At 57.3% G+C, this 23,281-nt stretch overlaps 2 protein-coding genes across 8 annotated transcripts in view; one reads left to right on the forward strand and one right to left on the reverse strand.

Moving 5' to 3' along the window:
- Positions 1 to 12,723, reverse strand: part of ZBED4 (zinc finger BED-type containing 4) — a 45,487-nt gene extending 32,764 nt beyond the window's left edge. Inside the window, exon 1 of the mRNA XM_058740968.1 lies at positions 12,684 to 12,723. The gene's annotated coding sequence lies outside the window, so the exon portion shown is untranslated. The remainder of the gene's footprint in view (positions 1 to 12,683) is intronic.
- A 59-nt stretch (positions 12,724 to 12,782) lies between these two features.
- The window catches only part of BRD1 (bromodomain containing 1), a 43,465-nt gene continuing 32,966 nt past the window's right edge, over positions 12,783 to 23,281 (forward strand). For 6 of the 7 annotated variants that reach the window (XM_058740960.1, XM_058740962.1, XM_058740964.1 and 3 more), the window contains exons 1-2: positions 12,784 to 12,920; positions 16,208 to 17,588. In XM_058740960.1, the coding sequence (XP_058596943.1) occupies positions 16,222 to 17,588 (1,367 nt within the window). In that variant the 5' untranslated portion in view covers positions 12,784 to 12,920; positions 16,208 to 16,221. Of the gene's footprint in view, positions 12,921 to 16,207; positions 17,589 to 23,281 lie in introns of all 7 variants that reach the window. The other variant, XR_009265232.1, reaches the window with a different exon arrangement.

Here is a 23,281-nt window from a genome sequence, read left to right on the forward strand (position 1 = left end):
GAAGTTGCGGACTCCTGCTCTGGATGAATGAACAGCCTCCTGCCTCATCCCTGCTGTGGTCACCTGTCTACTGACACCCTCAGGGGGCTCTCTTTCCCCCAAAGCCAGAGTTCTTACAGTAGAGGTGACTAGGCCCGCACTGCCCTCCCTCGCTGACCTGACTCCAGCCACACTGTCCTCTGTGCCCCACCTCAGGGCCTTGGCTCTGGCTGTTCCCCCCAACCGGAAAGCTTTTCCTCAATTGTGGCTGCCTCCCCCCTCACCTCTTCAGGTCTTTGCCCACATGTCACTGTGCTGGGGAAGCTCTCTCTGACCACTCTGTGAGGCACGTCCCTCCCCTCACCCCCTCTCCCAGCTTCGTGGCCGGCCTCCCTGACTACAATCAATGCTCCGAGAGCGGAGGGCCTTGTTTGTCGTGTGCACTGACGTGTGCCACCCAGCACGAGAAGACCAAGCACGTCCTAAGTCGTGGCAGATGTTGACTGAGTCCCCATGACTGCCAGGAACCAAGCTAGGTGGGGACGTGAAAGGTTTGCTAGCAGAACAGCAGCGACTCTTCGTCCCTCCTACAGGTCAGCCAGGTGTGGCCCGCGCTGACCCTTCGTAGGAATGATTGAGTCCACATGGCGGCCGTGTAACTTAATGCCTGAACGGGACACTCTGGGCACGAAGTGGAGTGCTACTTCTAGTGGCGAAGCCAGCACCAGCACAAACTGGAACTGTCCCAGTGAGTCGGGATGCACGGTGACTGCATTGAACGGCTGTGTCCATCCATTTAGTAAATCTTTGATGAGCACTTTCCACCCTGTGCAAGACTGGGGCAGGGTCGAGAGGTGAGGGCTGGCGGCAGGTGGACGCCAAGCCTGGCCTGGGAGGGGGAGCTGCGGCCGCCGGGGTGCAGTTGGACAGTGACAGCAGCTGAACCCCAAAGCTCTGTACTCCGGAATCGACGTGCTCTCAGTACTCCCCGTCTGGATACCGCGATACCCGCATCCGGGTGTCTCCATTGCTGCTCTCCCCGGGACCTCTCAGGCCTCCTGGGGTGGGGGCTGGAACGGAGGCTGCAGGGCCCCTGGGACCAGCAAGAGGGAGCGCCCCTGCGGCCACCACCTGTGAAGTGTTTCATCTTCCCTTCGCTGTTAGAGGCTAGAGAACTCCAGACCACTGATGTAGATGTGTGAGGGTGTCCCCACAGTTTGCCTCCGGGGACTCTTGGCCTGGAGTGACCTTCCTTTTTGGGGGTAGATGAGCTTCCGGAAAGCCTGCCATGCCGCCCTGAAACCTCGGAGCTGTGCCAGATCGTTCTTGCCTTGGTGACGTTGATGTCATGATGCCGCCAGCCTGGGGAGTGACGCGGCCAGAAACAGGAAGGTGCAGAGGCCCCTGGCACAGAGTAGGTGTGCCGTGAACACTGGCTGCCTATAGCTGACATCAGGACAGGCGACCCAGTGTGCCCGGGGCCACCGCCCCGCCCCCAGCCCCCAGTCCCCAGCCACAGCCCTGCCGCTGAGACCTCGGGGCTTCCCTTTCCCCACCTCTCAGGTGATGTAGTGAGGGGCAGGAGGGTAGGAGTTGTGCCCGCTGGAACCCCCACACCTCCAGACCTGCCCCTCTGCTCCGAGGGTGGACGGGTCCTGTTCAGGTAGGGGCCCAAAGGGGGAGGCACCTGGCTGGCTGGGAAAGTGAGGACGAGGAAGCAGCTGGGAATAAGCCCTGGGAGGCTCCATTGGGGTTTGGCCCCTTCCTGGGGTGTAGAAGAGGGGAGTGGAGGAGAACTGGGGATGACCGTGTCAGGTCGCTCATGGTGCGGGGAGGTGCTGAGGTGATGGTCCAGGGGGTGGACCGTGGCATCTCCAGCAGACCCTGCAGGGACCTAAGGAGAGAAATGTCAGAATTGGCAAGGGACCCAGGCAGACAGGAGCTGCTGCAGATGGGACACCAGCAGCAGTGATGACCTCAGGGGAAATGGAGTGAAAGCCGGAAGCTTACAGCAGCGCCTACCTGGAGGGGCCTTGTGGCTGGGATGGGGTCCTAGTGAGCACACAGGGCATCAAGCACCAGGGCCCTGGGCCAGGAACCAGCTCCTGTGGTTCCTTACAGCTTCCTTACAGGAACCAGTAAGCCGAGCAGGAAGAGGCCAGATCAGGAAGGGGCTTGAGGGTCTTCCAAGGTTGGAGTGGGCAAGGGTCCAGGGAGGAGGAGAGGCGGTAAAGCCAAACTGGATGGTGACATAACCCCGGGGGAGCAGCTGTGGCTGCTGCTGGAGGGAGCCGAGGGAACCCAGGAGGCGTCCTAGATAAGAATTCGGAAGGGATGTGCCGGTGGGAGCAGACCCCGAGTGGTGCAGGGACTCGGGTGGACGCCCGCACTGGCCCCGGCCTTTGCTCAGGAGGACACCAGCCTGCGGCAGCTGGCTCCGTTTTATCTTCCAAGGTGGAAATGGCTTTGCAGTTTATGGCCATTTCTAGGGTTGCCGGATGTAGCAAATAAAAGTACACATGTTGTATGGGACATCTTCACACTAAAAAATTACTTATTTGAAATTTGAAGTTTATCTGGGTATACCGTATTTCCTCTAGCAAATGTAACCATAACAGGTATAAATAATCCAGCTAACACGAAAATAAAAAGTGAGAACTCTACAATCCCACCCCAAAAGGGTAATCTCAAAAGCAATTTGATGTGTATCTTGCCCAGGTTTCTTTTTTTCTTAATGTTTATTTTTGAGAGAGAGAGACAGGGTGTGAGCAGGGGAGGGGCAGAAAGAGAGAGGGAGACAGAATCCGAAGCAGGCTCCAGGCTCCAAGCTGTCAGCACAGAGGCCAACACAGGGCCCGAGCCCACGAACCGTGAGATCATGACCTGAGCCGAAGGCAGGCACTTAACTAACTGAGCCCCCCCAGGTGCCCCTTGCCCAGGGTTTTCATACAAGCTTGCAGATCAAAAGAACAAAAAAGATTTTGCTGTATGTATTCTTCTCTAATCTGATTTCACTTAACAAAACACCTATTTCCATGTGAAATCAGCCCAGCTGTGTCCAGCTCCCTGTCTGGAACCGTTCTCGGAGAAGCCAGCCTGCTCTGACATCGCAGTGGGTCCCTCCGGTTATTTCATCAGAAAACATTCTTAGCAGTGGAATTTTTTTAATTGAAGATTTTATGGAGATAGTTACAGACTCCTACGCAATTCCAAGAAATAACGCTGAAGGACCCCTGGTACAGGTGAGCTAGACTTACCCAATGGTAACTAACGTTCTTTAAAACGATAGAGGGAGAATCACAGCCAGAATAGTGACACTGATATGGTTCACTGACTTTGTTCCAATTTCCCCAGTTTTACTTGTCCTAATGTCTGCATCAAATTCTGTACGTTTATTTTTATTTTTTTTAATATTTATTTCTGAGAGACAGTATGAGCAGGGAAGGGACAGAGGGAGAGGGAGACAGAATCTGAAGCCAGCTCCAGGCTCTGAGCTGTCAGCACAGAGCCCAACACGGGGCTCGAACTCATGAACCGTGAGATCATGACCTGAGCCGAAGTTGGATGCTCAACCAACTGAGCCACCCAGGCACCTCTTACTTCCCCGTTTTAAAAGTTGTATTTAGTTGGATGTACAGAGAGAGATGAGTCCACATCATCTACTCTTGAACCAGAAGTCCCTGGTGTTATTTTCTCGTTTTACTTATGTAACTATTTCTTCAATGTATTTTTACAACAGCTTTCTTAAGATATAATTCACATACCATACAATTCACTCATTTAAAATGTACAATTTAATGGTTTGTAGTGTATGTGTGGGGTTGTGAAACCCTCACCACTCAATTTTAGAACACCATCATCCCCAAAGAAACCCCATACCCATTAAAAGTCAGTCCCCATTTCTTCCTCCCCTGAGGCCCGACAACCACAGATATGCTTTCTGTGTCTATAGATTTGCCTATCATTGACATTTCACATAAATGGAATCATTCAATATGTGGCCTGTGGGCATCTTTCCTTTACGTAATGTTTTCAAGATTCACCCATGTAATTTCAGTACTTTGTTCCTTTGTTTGTGGACACATAACATTTTATCCGTCTGTTCATCAGTTGATGGCCATTTGGTTTATTTTCACTTACTGACTATTGTGAATAACATTGCTGTGAATCTCCCTGTACAAGTTTCTGTGTGGACATGTGTTCTCATTTCTCTGGCGTGTATGGCCAGGAGTGGAATTTCTGGGCCATATGGTAACTCTCAGTTTAGCATTTTGAGAAACTGTGTCCAACCGTCTTCCAAAGCAGAGGTACCTTTTTGCATTTCCTCCAGCAACATGTGATGGTTAGTTTCCCCATATTCTCACCAACACTTGGTATTATCTGACTTTCTTTTTTAAAATGTTTTACTTGGGAGAGAGAGAGAGAGAGAGAGCGAGAGAGCATGTGTGAGCGGGGAAGAGGAGCAGAGGGAGAGAGAGAGAATCCCAAGCAGGCTCCATGCTCAGTGTGGAGCCCAACATGGGGCTCTATCCCACGGCCATGAAATCATGACCTGAGCTGAAACCAAGAGTTGGATGCTTAACCAACGGAGCAATCTAGGCGCCCCATTATCTGACTTTTTGATTCCAGCCATCCTAGTGGGTATGAAGTGGTTTCTCTTTGTGGTTTTGATTTGCATGTCCCAAAACACCAATGATGCTGAACATTTTTTCATTTGCTTATCGGTCATTTGTGTATCTTCTTTGAAGACGTGTCTATTCAAGTTCTTTATCCATTTTTAATCTAGTTGGTTGTTTTTTTTTGTTTTTTTTGTTTTGGTTGTTGAGGACTTTGGCTTTTATTTTGAGAGAGATGTGGAGCCGCTGAAACGTTCGAAGCACAGAAGTGGCAGTATCACTTGTGCTGCTGTGTAGAGAAAAAGTACATAGTTTCACAGGTAAAACAGACACTAGTTAAGATACTGAGATAATCCAGGTGTGAGATAATAGTGACTGGCCCTGGCATAGTAACAGGAAGTCATGACACAGGGCTGGTTCCAGACACATTTTGAAGGGAGGGCCAACAAGATTTGCTAATGGATCAGATGTGCCCAGTAAGGCAGTGCCTCTCACGCAGGAAACATGGGGTTACCGTTTACTGAGAAGGTGGATTAGTATCCTGTGGCTGCCATAACAAAGTGCCACAAACTGGGTGACTTAAAATAACAGAAATGTATTGTCTCATAGATTAGAAGCCAGCACTCCCTCTGAAACCTGCAGGGCGGGATCCTCCCTGGCCTCTTCCGGCTTCCAGTGACTGTGAGTTTTGGCATTCCTTAGGCTTACAGCTCCATCTATCCAGTTTCTGCCTCTGTCTACATGGCCTTCTCATGGCCTGTGTCCAAACTTCCCTCTTCCCATTTTGACACCAGTCATTGGATAAGGACCCACCCCAGTGACCTCACCCTCCCTTGATCATCTGTAAAGACCCCATTGCCACAAGGCCCAATTCACAGCTACTGGGGTTGGGATGTCACCGTATCTTTTGGGTGACCCAATTCAACCCATGAGAGATGGGGGAGGCAACAGAGGAGAAGTTTGGGGATGAAGGCCAGGAGCTGAGTATCAGGCGTCTTGAGTTTGAGATGCCTATTAGACATTGTAGGGGGATACTGAGGGGAAGCTAGATATAGGAGCCATCAAAGCATTAGTTTCAAAAAGTTAAAAATATGACTCCACAGCTCTAAAGTGAGAATGCGTCAAAGATTTATTTAAATCATTAATGAGGAACCCGGCGCGATGATAAGGCTAGTTTCAAATACTGAAGACGGAAGGAAGTATTGACAGTGGCTGAAGACAAGCTTGCTTGAGTAAACCTGCTAATTTAGATTAAAACCTGGTTAATACTCTGTAGGGCCGTAAAACTGCAACCTCTTCTAGTTGTAATCATTTTCACCAGACAGAAATCATTTCTATCACTTACTACTGAGCAAAATTCATTTGCATTGTTATCAGACAAGGATCATTTTACCTAGCTGTGTGTTTTCTACAAGGTGAAGTCTACCCTCAATGAGTTGTAAAAAAAAAAAAAAAAAACATCATCGATAGTAAATAGCAAGTTGAACAGGTGCACATTCTAGAGAATAAAAACAAATTTCCCTTGGCAGTTCTGCCAGACGACATTCAGCCTCCCACCAAGGGACCCGCCACCATCCTTCTTACCCATTCTTAAGTTTTGGAAAAGTTTTATTAGTCCCTACTTGTGATGATAAATTCTCTACGAGGGTTATTCTTGACCACACAAAGCTGGTCTTCCTGTGTTTGGCCTTGATTCACCTACACAGGTGCTGTAAGATGTGGTAATTAACGTGTATGAGCCTCCTTTTTGGGCTGGCACATCTAAGTCATATGGTGCTACCCAAAGATCAAGGCCAGAAAATCAACTTCTGTTTGGAGATGTCATCATTAGGAATGTGAGGTTGAGCCTCTATTATGCCTGAGATTTTTCTCTCATTTGCCCTTCTATTCCTAGGTTAGGAAATGGAACCGGCCTAATCTCCCTCTGATTTGCCTGCAATACCTGTGCAAATAGGGAAGTTCGTACCTTCTCAAAGACCACGGTGTCTGTCATAGTTCCCATTTTCCTTACTACTTGTACGACTAAGACATGGTACACCGTAGGACAGGCACCTGAGCAGTGGGGGGCAGAGGATTCTGTGGGCATTGACCCAACACAGATGCTACAACCTTGTGCCTAAGGTGGGTGGGTCATACTGAACGTATTCTCAAATGAGACACCCGCATAAAGCCTTGGTGGCAGTTTGTTTAATTATATCTTGGTAAAAAGGACTGACATTTATTGAAACTATGCAAATAACTAAATTTTATTAAAAGCGTCAGTAGAAGCTATTTTTCCTGAGTTCTGAAGTGAGACGTTCTGAGTATGTTGTGTTTGTTTACGGAAGCACAATCTACTATAGAGATAGATCAAGCACAAAGAAAAAGGGTATTATCTGACTTCTGCCAGAAAACAGAACATGACAAAATAACACCAATGCCCTCTCCTTGCTTTTGTGGGGCTCAGGCTTTCAGCTGTAGATCTTTCGGAGGTGCATCGAACAGAGGCGGGGTGGGGGTGGTGGTTGGTGTGTCTTGGGCCAACTTTCTGGCTGGTACAGCCTCAACACACGTGGAGACAGCTATGAAGTGAATGCGTAGGTTTTTCATTGTTGAAAGAGTTCGATAGAAAGAGAGGATGGAATGAAATCTGTTGGATTGGAAGTGGAGCTACCAGTGTGAACGCTAAGGTTTGTTAACAGGTATCAAAAAAGATACGGGGTTTGTGGGTACATACTTACCCACATATTTCCTACCTCACTCTGTTTAATTGTAAATGGAATCACACTCTATATTATAGTCCTGAGTTACTCCCACTCGGCATCGTGTCTGAGATTCAGCCACATGGCTCCAAGTGGTACAGTTCATTCACTGAAGCCATCGTGTGCTATTCCATTATATGGACGTACATCACTTTGTCTTATCGTCCAGGGACATTTAAGGTATTTTCCCTCCCAGTATTTTTGCTACTAAAAACAATACTGTTTGGAACTTTGATGCACATCTCCCTATGAACAAGTGCAGGTTTCTTTGGCATACTTTCAGGCACGGAAGTACCTGGGAATATATCAGCTTAACCCTCGAGCTGGGAATTGGTGTGCACATGTGCACATGTATTCCTTCCTCTTAAAATAGGACTTTGACACTTCTATCCCCAGGAAGCAGAGGTGTCTCTTGAATCCGGACAGGCTTGGCCAGAAGTGATGCTATGTGACTTCTGGGGCTATGGTATGGAGAGTGATAACAGGTCCTTACTAGTTCTCTTAGAATTCTTGCTCTTGGAACTTGGCCACCATCCGGCTCAGCCCATAGCCTGAACCGGCCTACTGGCCATGCATGCACCATCTTGGACATGGGCCCTCCAGTCCCCAGGAGGGATACCCTAGTACCCTAGATCTGTGTGTAAAGGGAACGACTATTGTTGTTTTGAGCTATGAAGTTTTGCAGGTGTTTTATTATGCAGCAATAGATAACTGATACACGTGTCCAACTTCACTGGGTAATGCCTTATTTTTCACTAAGGTAATGGTACCACCTGACATTCCAGCCAGCAGGGTATGCATATTTGTTGATCTACCTTCCTGCCATCACTGGGTTTAGTTTAACATTTGTGCTCATTTGGTGGTTTTAGTTTGCATTTTTGAAATTACTGGTGAGGTTATTGGCCCTTCCACATTCTTCTCTGCAAGGACCCTGATTATGGGTTTTCCCCGTCATTCGATTGGCTTGTCTTTTTCTTTAAAAAAAAAAAAATTAATTTTTTAAAATTTTATTTTAAGTAGGCTCCTCACCCCACGTGGGGCTTGAACTCACAACCCTGAGATCAAGAGTCATACACTCCACTGACTGGGCCAGCCAGGCACCCCTGGCTTGTTTTTCTCTAATGGATTTGAAAGTATTCTTCATATATTCTGGACACTGAATAATTTGCAAGGTATATATGTTGCAAATATCTTCTAGTTTTTGTTTTTGTCCATTCTCTTATGGTCTTTTGAGGAACAAGAGTTGTATGATACATACTTTCTATCCTTTTATTTTCAATCTGTGTGACTTTCTCAGATATATTTTTCTGTAAATAGTATTTAATGATATATGCCATTTTGAGAGTCTCTATCTTTTAATACATGAATTTAATGTAGTCATGTTTGTGATTACATGAATGCTTGGATTTCTTCTTGTCATCTCATATTATCTTCCTTTCTGATCATGCATTTATCTTTTTCTCTTTTCTGATTTTTGTTGATACTGTCAGTCTTCATTTCAATTCCCCACCAACTCTGAAGTCTTCTAACGATACAAGAAATTTAGCGTGCTTTTTCCTTCCTGCTCTGACCTCCCCTTGCCATATGTCATGTTGGGCTCATCTGGGATTTTCTCTCCAGCTGTTATATGATTTTCTTTTCAACCATTCCAACTGGTTTCTTTGCTGGCATCCATGTCTTACTCTTGGATACGCTTTTTGTTTTGCTAGAATCTATCTTCCAGCATTTTTTTTTTTAATAGACTTTGTGTATGGTGAACTTGGATGTTCAGACTGTGAAGACACCTTTATTTTGCGGTTCCACAAATGAGTTTCACTACTAGGAGTTCTAGGTTCAATTCTCTTACAATTTTGACAATTGTGCTCCCTTGCCAGTTGACAATCAGGTTCAGTCTGATTAAAGAAGATCCTTCTTCTCTGCAGGTTTTTGAGTTACTCTCTTTACCCTTTGAATTCCAGAATGTCACTCTGACGTGCCTCTGTGGGTGTTTTTTCTCCACGTGTCCTGGGCATTACTTGTCATTTGAGAAGTTTCCTGTGATCATTCTCCCGTGTCCTATTCTGTGAGGTTCTCGTCGTCTTCTTCGTGAGCCTCTTACTTTTGCTCCCTGTTGTAAGATACTCCAGCCTGTCCGTTTGCATTGGGTCACCCCAGGTTGAGGACAAGGGATGCAGGCCCAGCTCGCTTGTCCTCCACTACTGGATGCCCTGGTGAGTTCGGATTGCGGTAAGCAGACATCTGCAGAGCAGAGGAGGTGTTCGTGGTGCCTGGGTGCACATGTGGTTGCAGCCCCCCCCCCCCCCCCGGCAGGCCAGCCTCTTCTCCACCCAAGGGTGTGTCTGGAGGGGGCACCGGCTTCAAGGGGGCAACCTTGGCTGCAACCCTAAGCGACTCTCCAAGCCGTAGCCTCTCAACCTACAGGCTGGGTGCAGTGAAGCTCGAGCAGCAGTCAGCAAGAGGACACGTGGGTGGTCAGGGCCAGCCCGCCCACTCTTGGTAAGGCCTCTGATGGACCCTGCCCTGTTTGCCCATATGAGGAGAAGACCGTATCAGCTCACAAGGACCCAGCCTCTGCCCTGGGGGGTGGGGGTGTCCCTCTCTTCCTGGGGGGCCTCCCCTGCAGCCACAAGCTGGGGGGCCCCTGCCAGGTCCTTTCCCCCAGCGCCCCAGGGTCCTTTCATGGTCACTGTGCTGACCGCCTAGGCTTCTCCCTGGACACCTCAGGCTCACCTCTGCCCAGACAGTGCCCCTCAGTCACCTCCACCTCAAAAATCCTCTCCCTCCCAGCCCAGGGTCCCCGCGCCCCTCCATCCGCTCACCCCTCAGGCCCCAGCCCAGGGTCCCCTCAGGCCCCAGCTCAGGGTCCTCTCAGGCCCCAGCCCAGGGTCCCCGCGCCCCTCAGGCCCCAGCCCGGGGTCCCCTCAGGTCCCCAGCCCAGGGTCCCCGCGCCCCTCCGCTCACCCCTCAGGCCCCAGCCCAGGGTCCCCATGCCCCTCAGGCCCCACCTCAGGGTCCCCTCAGGCCCCAGCCCGGGGTCCCCTCAGGTCCCCAGCCCAGGGTCCCCGCGCCCCTCCGCTCACCCCTCAGGCCCCAGCCCAGGGTCCCCACGCCCCTCAGGCCCCACCTCAGGGTCCCCTCAGGCCCCAGTTCAGCGTCCCCTCAGGCCCCAGCCCAGGGTCCCCGTGCCCCTCTGTCCACTCACCCCTCAGGCCCCAGCCCAGGGTCCCCTCAGGCCCCAGCCCAGGGTCCCCGTGCCCCTCTGTCCGGTCACCACTCAGGCCCCAGCTCAGGGTCCCCGCGCCCCTCAGTCCCCAGCTCAGGGTCCCCTCAGGCCCCAGCCCAGGGTCCCCGCGCCCCTCAGTCCCCAGCTCAGGGTCCCCTCAGGCCCCAGCCCAGGGTCCCCATGCCCCTCTGTCCGGTCACCCCTCAGGCCCCAGCCCAGGGTCCCCGCGCCCCTCAGTCCCCAGCTCAGGGTCCCCTCAGGCCCCAGCCCAGGGTCCCCGCGCCCCTCAGTCCCCAGCTCAGGGTCCCCTCAGGCCCCAGCCCAGGGTCCCCGCGCCCCTCAGTCCCCAGCTCAGGGTCCCCTCAGGCCCCAGCCCAGGGTCCCCGCGCCCCTCAGTCCCCAGCTCAGGGTCCCCTCAGGCCCCAGCCCAGGGTCCCCGCGCCCCTCAGTCCCCAGCTCAGGGTCCCCTCAGGCCCCAGCCCAGGGTCCCCGCGCCCCTCAGTCCCCAGCTCAGGGTCCCCTCAGGCCCCAGCCCAGGGTCCCCGCGCCCCTCAGTCCCCAGCTCAGGGTCCCCTCAGGTCCCCAGCCCAGGGTCCCCGCGCCCCTCCGCTCACCCCTCAGGCCCCAGCCCAGGGTCCCCATGCCCCTCAGGCCCCACCTCAGGGTCCCCTCAGGCCCCAGTTCAGCGTCCCCTCAGGCCCCAGCCCGGGGTCCCCTCAGGTCCCCAGCCCAGGGTCCCCGCGCCCCTCCGCTCACCCCTCAGGCCCCAGCCCAGGGTCCCCACGCCCCTCAGGCCCCACCTCAGGGTCCCCTCAGGCCCCAGTTCAGCGTCCCCTCAGGCCCCAGCCCAGGGTCCCCGTGCCCCTCTGTCCACTCACCCCTCAGGCCCCAGCCCAGGGTCCCCTCAGGCCCCAGCCCAGGGTCCCCGTGCCCCTCTGTCCGGTCACCACTCAGGCCCCAGCTCAGGGTCCCCGCGCCCCTCAGTCCCCAGCTCAGGGTCCCCTCAGGCCCCAGCCCAGGGTCCCCGCGCCCCTCAGTCCCCAGCTCAGGGTCCCCTCAGGCCCCAGCCCAGGGTCCCCGTGCCCCTCTGTCCGGTCACCCCTCAGGCCCCAGCCCAGGGTCCCCTCAGGCCCCAGCCCAGGGTCCCCGTGCCCCTCTGTCCACTCACCCCTCAGGCCCCAGCCCAGGGTCCCCTCAGGCCCCAGCCCAGGGTCCCCGTGCCCCTCTGTCCGGTCACCACTCAGGCCCCAGCTCAGGGTCCCCGCGCCCCTCAGTCCCCAGCTCAGGGTCCCCTCAGGCCCCAGCCCAGGGTCCCCGCGCCCCTCAGTCCCCAGCTCAGGGTCCCCTCAGGCCCCAGCCCAGGGTCCCCGTGCCCCTCTGTCCGGTCACCCCTCAGGCCCCAGCCCAGGGTCCCCGCGCCCCTCAGTCCCCAGCTCAGGGTCCCCTCAGGCCCCAGCCCAGGGTCCCCGCGCCCCTCAGTCCCCAGCTCAGGGTCCCCTCAGGCCCCAGCCCAGGGTCCCCGCGCCCCTCAGTCCCCAGCTCAGGGTCCCCTCAGGCCCCAGCCCAGGGTCCCCGTGCCCCTCTGTCCGGTCACCCCTCAGGCCCCAGCCCAGGGTCCCCGCGCCCCTCAGTCCCCAGCTCAGGGTCCCCTCAGGCCCCAGCCCAGGGTCCCCGCGCCCCTCAGTCCCCAGCTCAGGGTCCCCTCAGGCCCCAGCCCAGGGTCCCCGCGCCCCTCAGTCCCCAGCTCAGGGTCCCCTCAGGCCCCAGCCCAGGGTCCCCGCGCCCCTCAGGCCCCCAGCCCGGGGTCCCCTCAGGCCCCCAGCCCGGGGTCCCCGCGCCCCCTCCGCCCGGCCGCCCCTCCCTCCCCGGCCGGCGCCCCTCAGCCCGCCCCTCCCCCGGCGGCGCGCGTCATGGCGGCGGCGGGCGGGGCGCGTCTCGCACGCAGCGCGCCGGGCGGAGCGCTCGCCGCATTGTTTGCTTCGCTGGGGAGCGAGCGAGCGAGCCGGCCCGGGCGTCCGACCCTCCCCGCGCCCGCGCCCCGCCGCCGCCGCCGCCGCCGCCGCCGCCGTCGCCGCCGGCCGAGCCCCCCCTCCCCGCGCCGGGCCTCCCCGCCGGGCCCCGCACCGCCCGCCGCCGCCGCCGCCCGCCCGCCCTCCCGCCCGCGAGACCCCGAGAGCCCGCGAGCCCGCGGCCGCCGAGCCGAGCCGGGCCGGGCGCCGCCGACAGGAGCCCGCGCCCCGAGCGGCGGCGGGCCGGGCCTGCGCGGCCGTTGGCGGAGGAGCCGCGGGCGCCATTAGCGCCGCCTTGGCCGCGCCGGCCCCCCGCGCCCGCCGCCGGGCTCCCGCGGCCGCGGCCCCGAAGGTGAGTGGGCGGGGGCCGGGGCCGCCGCCGCCGCCGCCTCGCCCGCCGGCCTCTCGGGTGCCTGTGCCGACGCCATGTTTGGCGGCCGCGGCGGGCGGCGCATTGTCCGCGGGCGGGCGGGCGGGCGGGTGGGCGGCCTGAGGGCGGCCTGGAGGCCGGGCCGGGCCGGGCGGGGGCGGGGGGGGAGGGAGCCGAGGTGGCGAGGAGGCCGGGGCGGGGGAGATCGGGGAGGCCGGGGCGTCGGGGAGGCCGGGGCGGGGGAGATCGGGGAGGCCGGGGCGTCGGGGAGGCTGGGCGGGGAGGCCCGAGAGTCCGGGTGTTGGGGTCGGGCTGTTGAGGAGGCCGGGGTGCCGGGGAGGCCGGGCGGTTGGGGCCGGGGTGCCGCGGGGCCGGGGCCCCGGTGTCCGGGAGGCCGCCCTGTGCCGGCCGCCGCGATGGCGGGCGGCAGATCGGGACCCGGCAGCCGGCCCCGCGTGTGGGCCGTGGGTCGGGCGCGGCGGCCCCTCTGCCCCAGAGTCGGCGTTTCAACGCGGCCGGGAGTCATTGTGCCCGAGCGGGTCGCATTATGTAACAGATACAGTCGGTTTGTTTTGCCAAGACAGGAAACTCCCTGTAACAGGGCCGGACTTTAAACGTTTCCCAGCAGAGAAGCCGGGGAAGCCGCGCGGGTCTGGCCGTGGGGAGGTGGGTGGCCCCGGACCCGGCTGCAGGGACAGTCGGTCATCCCTTCGTCCCTTCGTCCCTCTGACTGTGGGGAACTGAGCCCCGCTCGGCTCCCTTGGACCCTCGTAGGAGAAGTGAGCTCACCGAGGTGTGATTCGGAGAAGACACAGCCCCTGTTAGGGCACACTTGAGTTTTGACACAAGTACGTCCGCCCAGGAAACTGCCACGCCCATCCCGAACGTTTTCGTCACCCCGAAGTTTCACCCCTGCCTGGGTGGGCTTGGGGAATTAGGGTGGTATATGCCCTCACCCGCTCCTCCAGGCGCTGCCCCGAGCGCCTCGTGGGAAGTCGGGCAGTGTTCACACCAGCGGGAGCCGGCTATGATCCTGTTTCTGCTTTAGCGGGAGCAGGGCCGGGACAGTTGAAGTGACTTGTTCCCAGCCAGGCAGGAAATGAACTGATTTGAAGACGTTTGCTGCTCCTTAGCGTGCAGGCCTCCTCTCTGGTGGCCCACGCGGCTTTTCTGGGCGTATTTCACTGAATTGCGGCTGGAAAGGCTTCTGGTCCTCGCTGACCACCTCCTGGTGGGACTGCTTGTCCCTCTGCAGAAGCGCCAAGTGTGCTTGGAGCCACATGGCAGTGACAGAGGGTGTCGGGAAGCCAGGAGCCGGGAGCAGTCGGTCACTCTGTGCCGCTAACTGCCCTCCTTCCCCGTCACGGTTCCATCTTCAGACGCTGGAGCTGCCGTGACCGTTGTTAGGTGAAGTTCGTGTGCAGAGTGCTTGAGGGGCCCATCGGGAGAGCGTGGGTTGTGGAGGCTGGTTACAGTTAGAGCTACCTGGTACTTTGGCGGCGAGGAGAAAATTACGTGTTTGCTTTTAATCCGCTGAGTAGCCGGTTGTCACTTGGACCCCGTGACCCCATCTCAGTAATGATGTGCATTAATGTAAAAATTAAAGTAATGACGTCCGTCCCCGGGGGCATTAGGGTCCCCTCCGTGTAGGCTGTGGTGCTGACACCCCGGGGGCTGCACCCAGCCCCCTTCCGAGGGCACTGCTGGTGCAGGACTGGCTGGTCGGTGACTTTGTGGCCCATTTCTGGGGGGCCCGGGGTTGAGTGGGCGCCTGGAGACCCCTGCCACGCAGGTGAGTTGGGTTTTGGCCGGCCAGAGTGTTTTCCGGGCTTGCCCTTGCAGGGAATTCTTGTTAAATTTCAACATAAAACGTGGGTTTGTATTTGACAAAGATCAGAAGGGTCTGACTTAAAAAGTGCATTTAGGGTTCGCTGGGATTGCCTTTTGGGGCTTACTAAGCGCTCCTTGAGGACTTTTCCGGAAGATCAGCTAGGCTGCCTTGAGGCAGTCAGGTCCCGGGGGCGCCCCCGTGCCGGCTTTCCCAGTCTTGGCGTGTGTAGCAGTGGGCCTGGGGCTCCACTGTGGAATGTTCATTTGTAAGCCAGTCGCTTAAAATCATTTTGCTTCCTGTCAGTACAGTGTAGTTGTTTGGAGGGAGGAGTCCTCGGTCCTCGGCATCATTTCCCAAGGTGACGCTTGGCTTGGCGGGTGGCGGTCCAGACCCCGGAGTCTTCACATGAAGGAGACTGAAAATAGACTCGGTTACTGAGTCGGAGGGTGGAGCTCTGAGAAGAGCAAGTTCTCCTAGAGCTCCGAGGCCAAGATTTCAGGCACCTGAGCCCCTGCCGGCCACCCCGGGGTGGGGGTTCCCCGGGCAGCGTGTGGTTCCCAGGGGTGGCCCTCAGTGTGGCGCGAGAGCAGAGATGCCCCCTGTGGTATATGGCACGTCTCGTCTGGGTGTGCCGGAGGACGAGGAGGGCACGGCCCGGTGCCACCGTTGGGGCGGCAGCTGAGGAGTGGCCTTGTGGGGGCGGGGCAGGCTGGCTGGGCTGCGGGGGTTTCTGTGGTGGTCACTCTGGAAGCTGGGCGGGGGCCTCCCCGGGTGAGGTCGGCCCCCCAGACCAGTACGGGGCTCCTCTCTCTGGTCCCGATGTGCTCGAGTCGCCCTGTATCTCCACGTGGGTGTGGAGGGCGCGTCATGGAGAGGACGGACGGCTGCGCTCTGTGCTGTCACCGCCTAGGCTCCAGGCACCCAGCGGGGCTGTTGCACTGGGCTGCAGGGGAAGACCCTGCGAAGGGGAGTGTTGGTCAGGGGTGAAGGAGCCGCCGAGCACGCTTGCCTTGCTGTCCTGCCTTTGGCGCCTGCTGGGGTCCATCCCTGTGTGTGGGCTTCTCTGGGCTCAGGGCTGGGGCTCCCTACTCGTGAGGGATGTTGCAGTCATCGTGGTGGCCTGTCAGCTGGGTCCAGGAAGGTGCTCGGCGAGCTGTGGGAATCACAGGGCGGCCCAGAGGCTCTTGTCCCTCTCAGAGGCCCCTCCTCACTCCTCATCCTCTCCTCTGGTCCGGGAGGGACCTGGTGGGGAAGGTTGGCGGACACGATCGTGAGTCCCGGGGACGAGTGATCTGGGACTCCGCAGAGAGGTGTTAGCTGGGAGTTTCGTTTTGATTTAGCTTGGGTTGGTCGGTTAGCTCTGCCCCCGGCGCGTCTGGTGGTTTTCTCGTCCTGTGTCTTCTGCACGGAGCTAACTTGGCCTCTCCCTCTGTTTTAGGGAGTCAGTACCAAATGAGGAGGAAAGGACGATGTCATCGCGGCGCTGCAGCGAGACACCCTTCCTCCCCGTGCAGTACTAAGCACTCCCCCACGCGAGAGACCCTGACCTACGCGCAGGCCCAGAGGATGGTTGAGATAGAGATCGAGGGGCGCCTCCATCGGATCAGTATTTTTGATCCCCTGGAGATCATACTGGAAGATGACCTCACGGCTCAAGAAATGAGCGAGTGCAACAGCAACAAAGAAAATAGCGAGAGGCCACCGGTGTGCTTAAGAACTAAGCGCCACAAAAACAACCGAGTCAAAAAGAAAAATGAAGCCCTCCCCAGTGCCCCCGGCACGCTGGCTTCGGCCAGCGCGCTTCCCGAGCCCAGGGTGCGGATCGTGGAGTACAGCCCGCCGTCCGCCCCCAGGAGGCCCCCGGTGTACTACAAGTTCATCGAGAAGTCGGCCGAGGAGCTGGACAACGAGGTGGAGTACGACATGGACGAGGAGGATTACGCCTGGCTGGAGATCGTCAACGAGAAGCGCAGGGGCGACTGCGTGTCGGCCGTGTCGCAGAGCGTGTTCGAGTTCTTGATGGACCGCTTCGAGAAGGAGTCCTACTGCGAGAACCAGAAGCAGGGGGAGCAGCAGTCCCTGATCGACGAAGACGCCGTGTGCTGCATCTGCATGGACGGCGAGTGCCAGAACAGCAACGTGATCCTCTTCTGCGACATGTGCAACCTGGCCGTGCACCAGGAGTGCTACGGGGTGCCCTACATCCCCGAGGGCCAGTGGCTCTGCCGACACTGCCTGCAGTCCCGGGCCCGGCCCGCCGACTGCGTGCTCTGCCCGAACAAGGGAGGTGCCTTCAAAAAGACAGACGACGACCGCTGGGGCCACGTGGTGTGCGCCCTGTGGATCCCGGAGGTCGGCTTTGCCAACACGGTGTTCATCGAGCCCATCGACGGCGTGAGGAACATCCCCCCGGCCCGCTGGAAACTGACGTGCTACCTCTGCAAGCAGAAGGGCGTGGGCGCCTGCATCCAGTGCCACAAGGCAAACTGCTACACGGCCTTCCACGTGACGTGCGCCCAGAGGGCCGGCCTCTACATGAAGATGGAGCCCGTGAAGGAACTCGCGGGCGGCGCCACGACCTTCTCCGTCAGGAAGACCGCTTACTGTGACGCCCACACGCCCCCGGGCTGTACGCGGAGGCCTCTGAACATTTACGGGGAGGTGGAGATGAAAAACGGTGTCTGTCGAAAAGAGAGCTCCGTCAAAACGGTCAGGTCCACGTCCAAGGTCAGGAAGAAAGCGAAAAAGGCGAAGAAGACGCTGAGTGAGCCCTGTGCGGTCCTGCCGCCCGTGTGCGCCCCGTATATCCCCCCTCAGAGGTAAGTGCGTGCCAGCATGGGATAGAGGAGGAGGCCGGAGGGGGGGCCGGGGCGCGGCGCGGCTGCGTCAGAGGATCTCGCGCCTTCTGCTTACGTGGCTCTCCGCCGGTCCCTGCCACGCGGGGCTCGGGGAGCCCAGGGCCACGCTGACTGCAGTAATTAGGGTCGGGGGCCCCGAGCACTGCGGGTGCGGCCACCACCTTTGACGCGATAAGATGCCGGTCCTCGCTCCCCTTCCCCGCTGAGTTGGAGAACCTTGTGGCGCTTTATTTGGCTTTGTTATTACTGTTACTTATTTTTTAACCTTTGTTTTTATTTTTGAGAGGGACACAGAGCACGAGCAGGGGAGGGGCAGACAGAGAGGGAGACACAGAATCCAAAGCAGGCTCCAGGCTCTGAGCCGTCAGCGCAGAGCCCGACGTGGGGCTCGAACTCAGGAACTGCGAGATCATGACCTGAGCCAAAGTTGGACGCTTCACCGACTGAGCCACCCAGGCACCCTTTATTATTATTTTTTAACGTTTACTTATTTTGAGAGAGAGAGACCGAGAGAATGAGAGAGAATGAGAATCCTAAGCAGACCCCACGCTGTCTGAGCGGAGCCTGACACGGGGCTCAGTCTCATGGACCATGAGTTCGTGACCTGAGCCGAAACGAAGACTCAGGATGCTCAACCAGCGAGCCACCCGAAGCCCCCGAGAACCTTGTAGCGTTTAAAATGAACCTGTCGTAAAGTGAAGGAGGGTAAGACAGGCGCGGAGATCAGAGTGGGGCTGACGGGAGCTTCACGGAGGGAGGCGCTGGTCTCCTTCCTGTTGTGACAGCCTTTCTGGGTTTCTTGACCATTTCCTTCGCGGTGTGGATGTTGCCCGGTCCGTGTAGGGCTCTCCAACAGAGCAGTCTGCAGTGGTTGAGGATCGCAGCGGTGGGGGGGTGGGGGTGGGGTGGTAGTGGGGTCAGGCCCTTGGCCTTGCTCTTACACGTGTCACAGAGGCCAGTCCCCACCCAGCTGTGCCCACTTTGGTCCCTGCCCTTGTTTCCTCCTTGCTCCTCCTGCTGCCGACTCGCTCTTACTTCGTTCGGAATGTGAGGTAAGTCGTTTGGTCTTAGGCCAGAGCCTGAGGGTGGGACAGCAGACCCCTCGCTCAGACGCTCCTTGAGCTTTGAGGCTGCAGCACGCTTGATAATAGGGCACGAGGGCTTTAAAACCCTTCGGTGAAGGAAGCGAAGCGTTGAGGTGATGAAGTCCGCCCCTGAGAGCAGCTTGAGGGGTACCTGTTGTTGCTGGACTGCGGATCGTTGGTGAGTGAGTCGCGTGGGGATCGAACCTGCGCATCTCACAAATTGAGCGTGTGACAGACTCGCGGGTGTTTCAGTTGTTGAGAAGTAGAACATTCAGCATGTTGAAGGGTAGCTTTTGGTGTCGTGCTTCTGTGTACCTGCGGTGGGAACACCGGCACGTTGCGATTGGACATCGTAATGTGGTCTTAACGGGTCCTGAGTTTCGTCGAGCTCACCGGTTCGGTTGTAAGGTGCAGTGGGACCTCACGTTGGAGTGCTGTTCGATCCCAAGACTCTGGGCACTTACTTTGTATTAAGAGTTAGAGGTGCGTTTTTTTTTTTTTTTTTTTTTTTTCTCCCCAAGTGAAGTCTTCTAGAGCAGCACGTACTTCTCGTAGAATTAGTAGATTCAGACAGAAGTGACCAAAACTGCTCGTCCTTCTTATCCGGAGGAAACCATTGTTGAAACCAAGGTGTGTCTTTGCAGATCAGTCAGCTGGACTTTTAAAAAACCATTTCACTTGCGTTTCTACCTGTGGGGCAGAGAGTGTGAGATTTGCGTCCAGAGCTTCTGTGGAAGAGCCCCGGGTCTTAGCGTTTGCTGTAATGGAAGTAAATGAAAGGGAAGCCATGTGACCTAACAAATTGAGAATCCAGAAGGGTCTGGTCTCCCTTGGCCGTGCCCAGCGCCTTGTGGTTGCCTGCTCCTGATGAGCGGTGCTGAAGAGGGGCTGGCCTGTGGGGCTGTGGGGCCACTTGCAGGAGAAAGCATTTCCAGTTGGAAAATGTGGGTGCTCGCAGGTCCTGTGTGACCAGCCCGACCGACGGACAAAATGCCGGCTTCGGATGTGAATCTTTGAAAGCGGGTGATGTAGTTAGTAAACCACGTACTGAAAGTGTAGTCTGGCCCCTGTTTGTTTCTTTTCTTAATTTAGGAATAAAATTGGTTTCGGTTTGGAGTAGAGATAAAAGATGTGGCTGGGGAGAGATTCGTGGCCTTGCCGTGTGGATCGCCCAGACCTGCTGGGCGACCTTGATGTTTTGGGCCACAGCACCATCCTTGGAAGGTCTTCTGGTCGCCCTCGGCCGGTTGGTAAGCTGTTGTTGGACCACCCTGTGGGTGGTCGGGGCAGGTGCTGGGGTGGCCCGGGCTCGCCAGCCGCTGGGCTGATCCTGCCGTGGCCCACGGTGTGGCTGGTCTGGTGGCCCCCGTTCCTGGGGGCGTGTGCGAAATCCCACTCCCCTCCCTTTTTGCCTTCCCTTCTGAGAACGATCAGCGTCTTGGCTGTGCTGTTCTAGCTCTTGAGTAGCCGCTTTTCCGATTAGATCCTTCTCTGGTCCCTCCTCCGTTCCTCGCTGCTTCGTGGGGGAGGGAGGGACCGGTTGAGGCTTGTGAGGCGAGGGTGCAGGTGGGGGCGGTCAGGGACTCACTGAGTTGCCCCAAAGCTCCAGAGCTGGTAATTCTCTCTTGTTGCCCTTTGGTGGGAGTCGCTCTTTATGTGTGGAGGAGAGTGGCCTCTAATGAGCAGAGGCTGATGTGCTGTGTTGGTCCGGACGTTAGCCTGGTCCTCTCGGCCACTTGGGTCGTTTACGTGTGCGTTGCTCGGGGCACGTGCGCACCTAGTGAGTTACCTGAGTCAGCGAGAAGGGTGGAGGGAGGATCGGGTCCACAGCCCAATTTCCCGGAGGGTGCTGCGCCCTCAGACACCGGGTGAGGACGGAAATGGGAGAGTGAATGCTTAGTAGCCATTTGACCGAGGAATTTTACGTTTGCTCAGTAGAACTGTGGAAAGTCCGGACTTGAGTTTTGTATGTCTTTTTTTCCCCACGTTTCTGGCCCTTAGTGTGACTATGATTTAGAAAAGTTCTGTTGGGCTGTGGATTGGGGAAGTGAGGGAGGGGGTGGCTCGGCCCTTCTGGGCAGGTGGAGGCCCTGCTCTGACCACCCCACAGCTGCACGGGCCCCTGGGTTTGCCTCCTGGATGTGGTGCCGGAGGCAGGTCACGGTGCCCCTGCCGGCATCGGGGGCGTCGGGGTCCTCGGGGGAAGGGCCTGCATGGTGTCTAAAGCGGCAGCTGCTCTGGAGAGAAGCACCGAAAACCAGACCGGAAAGCGAAGCGTTTTGTTTGTGAATCGAACGCTACATGGAAAAGCAGGGTGGTCGTCTTTGCCCCCTGCCGCTCGGAAGCTGGCACGCTGAGAAAGCGCCACGGTGGTGGGCTTCCCACGCGCTCTTCGAGTATTCTCGTTCCCACCCGCCGTGACTTCACGAAGTGGACTTCCCCGCTTTCCTAGGAGGTGAATTCGGATGGAGGCGCTGGGCGTCTCATCCCGTGAGTACGTCCGCCCCGGGGTGCGGCTTCCCCCCGGCTCCGGGCGCCGCAGCCTGCGGAGGGTGCTCTTCCCGGGAGGCAGGATTGCGGCTGCTGTGCAGGCTGGTTCTGACCACGTTGCTGGGGCGGGTGGGAAGAGTTCTGGTGGGGACTCGGTGTTTCGCGGCGTGTGGGCAGGTGTTCCAGCACCTTGTGCTCGCGAGGGCAGCGCTGCGGGCCGCGGTCCACGGTCACCCGAGCGTCTGGATACCTCGGCCTGTGCCCTGTGCGGCCCCTGCCTCTCTGGCCCTCGTCCTGGGTGCCTTGCTCGGTGGTGGTCTCTGCAGGGAGCTGCTGTGCTCTGTGCGTGCGTCCTCGCCGTCTCTCGGGGCCTGGGTCTCTCCCTCAGCGTCCCGGGCCTGCAGAGCAGGCGCTCAGTCCGTGGGAAGAACCAGCCGGAGTAGCGACTTTGGTCCTTTCCGTTCACGTGCCTTGTGTTTGCTCACTTTGGGCAGAAACAGGATTGAAACTTACTAGAAGTTTTCTTTAATACTAGCCGTGGACGAATGCCACCCAGTGTCACCACTGCCGCAGCCTGGGTGTTACCTAGGCTGATAAAGTGCAAAATGTGAATGGTGCGCACGCCGAGTCCGGACCCGTTCACCGCGGCAGGTGGACAGATGGTGTCAGGACTGCTGATGGGGCCTCACAATGGTGCGCGCTCCACAGGCACACGTGGAGACTGGGTCGGGTTGGGGGTCATCATTTCAGTTTTTTATTTGGAAATAGCTCTAAATTTATCAAATGCTACAAAAATAAGGAGAGAGACCCTCAAATCCCAGGGTTCACCCTGTACACAGAGGTGGCCCACGTGTCCGCACGTGTGTGCCGGGACAGGGCCGGCCTCCGGGCGAGCACATGGTGAGGCTCGCCGTAGCCTCCCTGTCCTCCATTCAGGCCCCGTCCCGGTCAGGCTGGCCGGCTGTGATCTGGATGCTTCCGGAGCTACTCGAAGGTTCTGAGACTGGCCATTTTTGGAGAAGACACCCCTTGTGCCTTCGCAGAGCCAGTGAGCATTGTTCTGGGTTTGTCTGGTGTCCATGGAGGTGCCGTGTGCCCCCCCCTCCCCCCGGAGGTAGTGACATCCCCCGCTTCTCAGTGACCAAGGTGTTGCTGGAGCCTCCACGGGACAGTTTCTGCTTTTGTGTTCTCCCGGCTCGCGGCCTGAGGTCTGGGAGGCCCTTGGAAGTGGCGCCAGCTGCCCGGTACCTCTTCACACTGGCCCAGGGTCCCGCCTGTTGGTCCTGTTCCCCAGGAGGCCCGGAGACGACCACCTCGGCCCTCCAGTTTCTCATCAGTGGGCTCCTTCCCCTCTCCTGACCTTGTGATTTCAGAGGTCTGTCCAGCAGGACCTGGATGGGTGGGAGGGGAGCATCTGGTGGGTGGCCCAGCTGGCTGTCACTGGCAGCCTGACCTTGGGGAACTCGGCTCTTGGTTAGTTAGCTGCAGACGGCCACCTCACCGTGACCTTGGGTGACACGTGCGCCCCAGCCATTTCTGGGCTTGGCGAAGGGGTCCTGAGAAGGGTCTTGACCTGTGTTGAACCGTGCAGGAGCTTCTCCTGGGAGCCACATGGTGCAGAACCACTTCCCTCCCAAGGCAACTTCTGGCCTTTGCAGGTCACAGGGGTTGGATTTCACTCTTGCCACCTTGACCTCCATTTGACCTCTGAGCTGTTGCAAAAGTGAGTTGTGTCCCTTGTAAGGACTCAAGACTGTGTTCTTTGGGAGGGTGGGATCTAAAATCAGACTCTTCAGGGATGGCCCCAGGACGTCACAAGCACCGTCTTTCAGTGACTGCCACGTGGAGGGAAAGTAGCTTTTTAGTTGCATTTTTTTTGTTTCCCACAGTTTTTTTTTTTTTAAAATTTTTTTTCAACATTTTTAAATTTATTTTGGGGACAGAGAGAGACAGAGCATGAACGGGGGAGGGGCAGAGAGAGAGGGAGACACAGAATCGGAAACAGGCTCCAGGCTCCGAGCCATCAGCCCAGAGCCTGACGCGGGGCTCGAACTCACGGACCGCGAGATCGTGACCTGG

Source organism: Neofelis nebulosa, chromosome 8 (genome assembly GCF_028018385.1).
Source record: "Neofelis nebulosa isolate mNeoNeb1 chromosome 8, mNeoNeb1.pri, whole genome shotgun sequence".
NCBI lineage: Eukaryota > Metazoa > Chordata > Mammalia > Carnivora > Felidae > Neofelis > Neofelis nebulosa.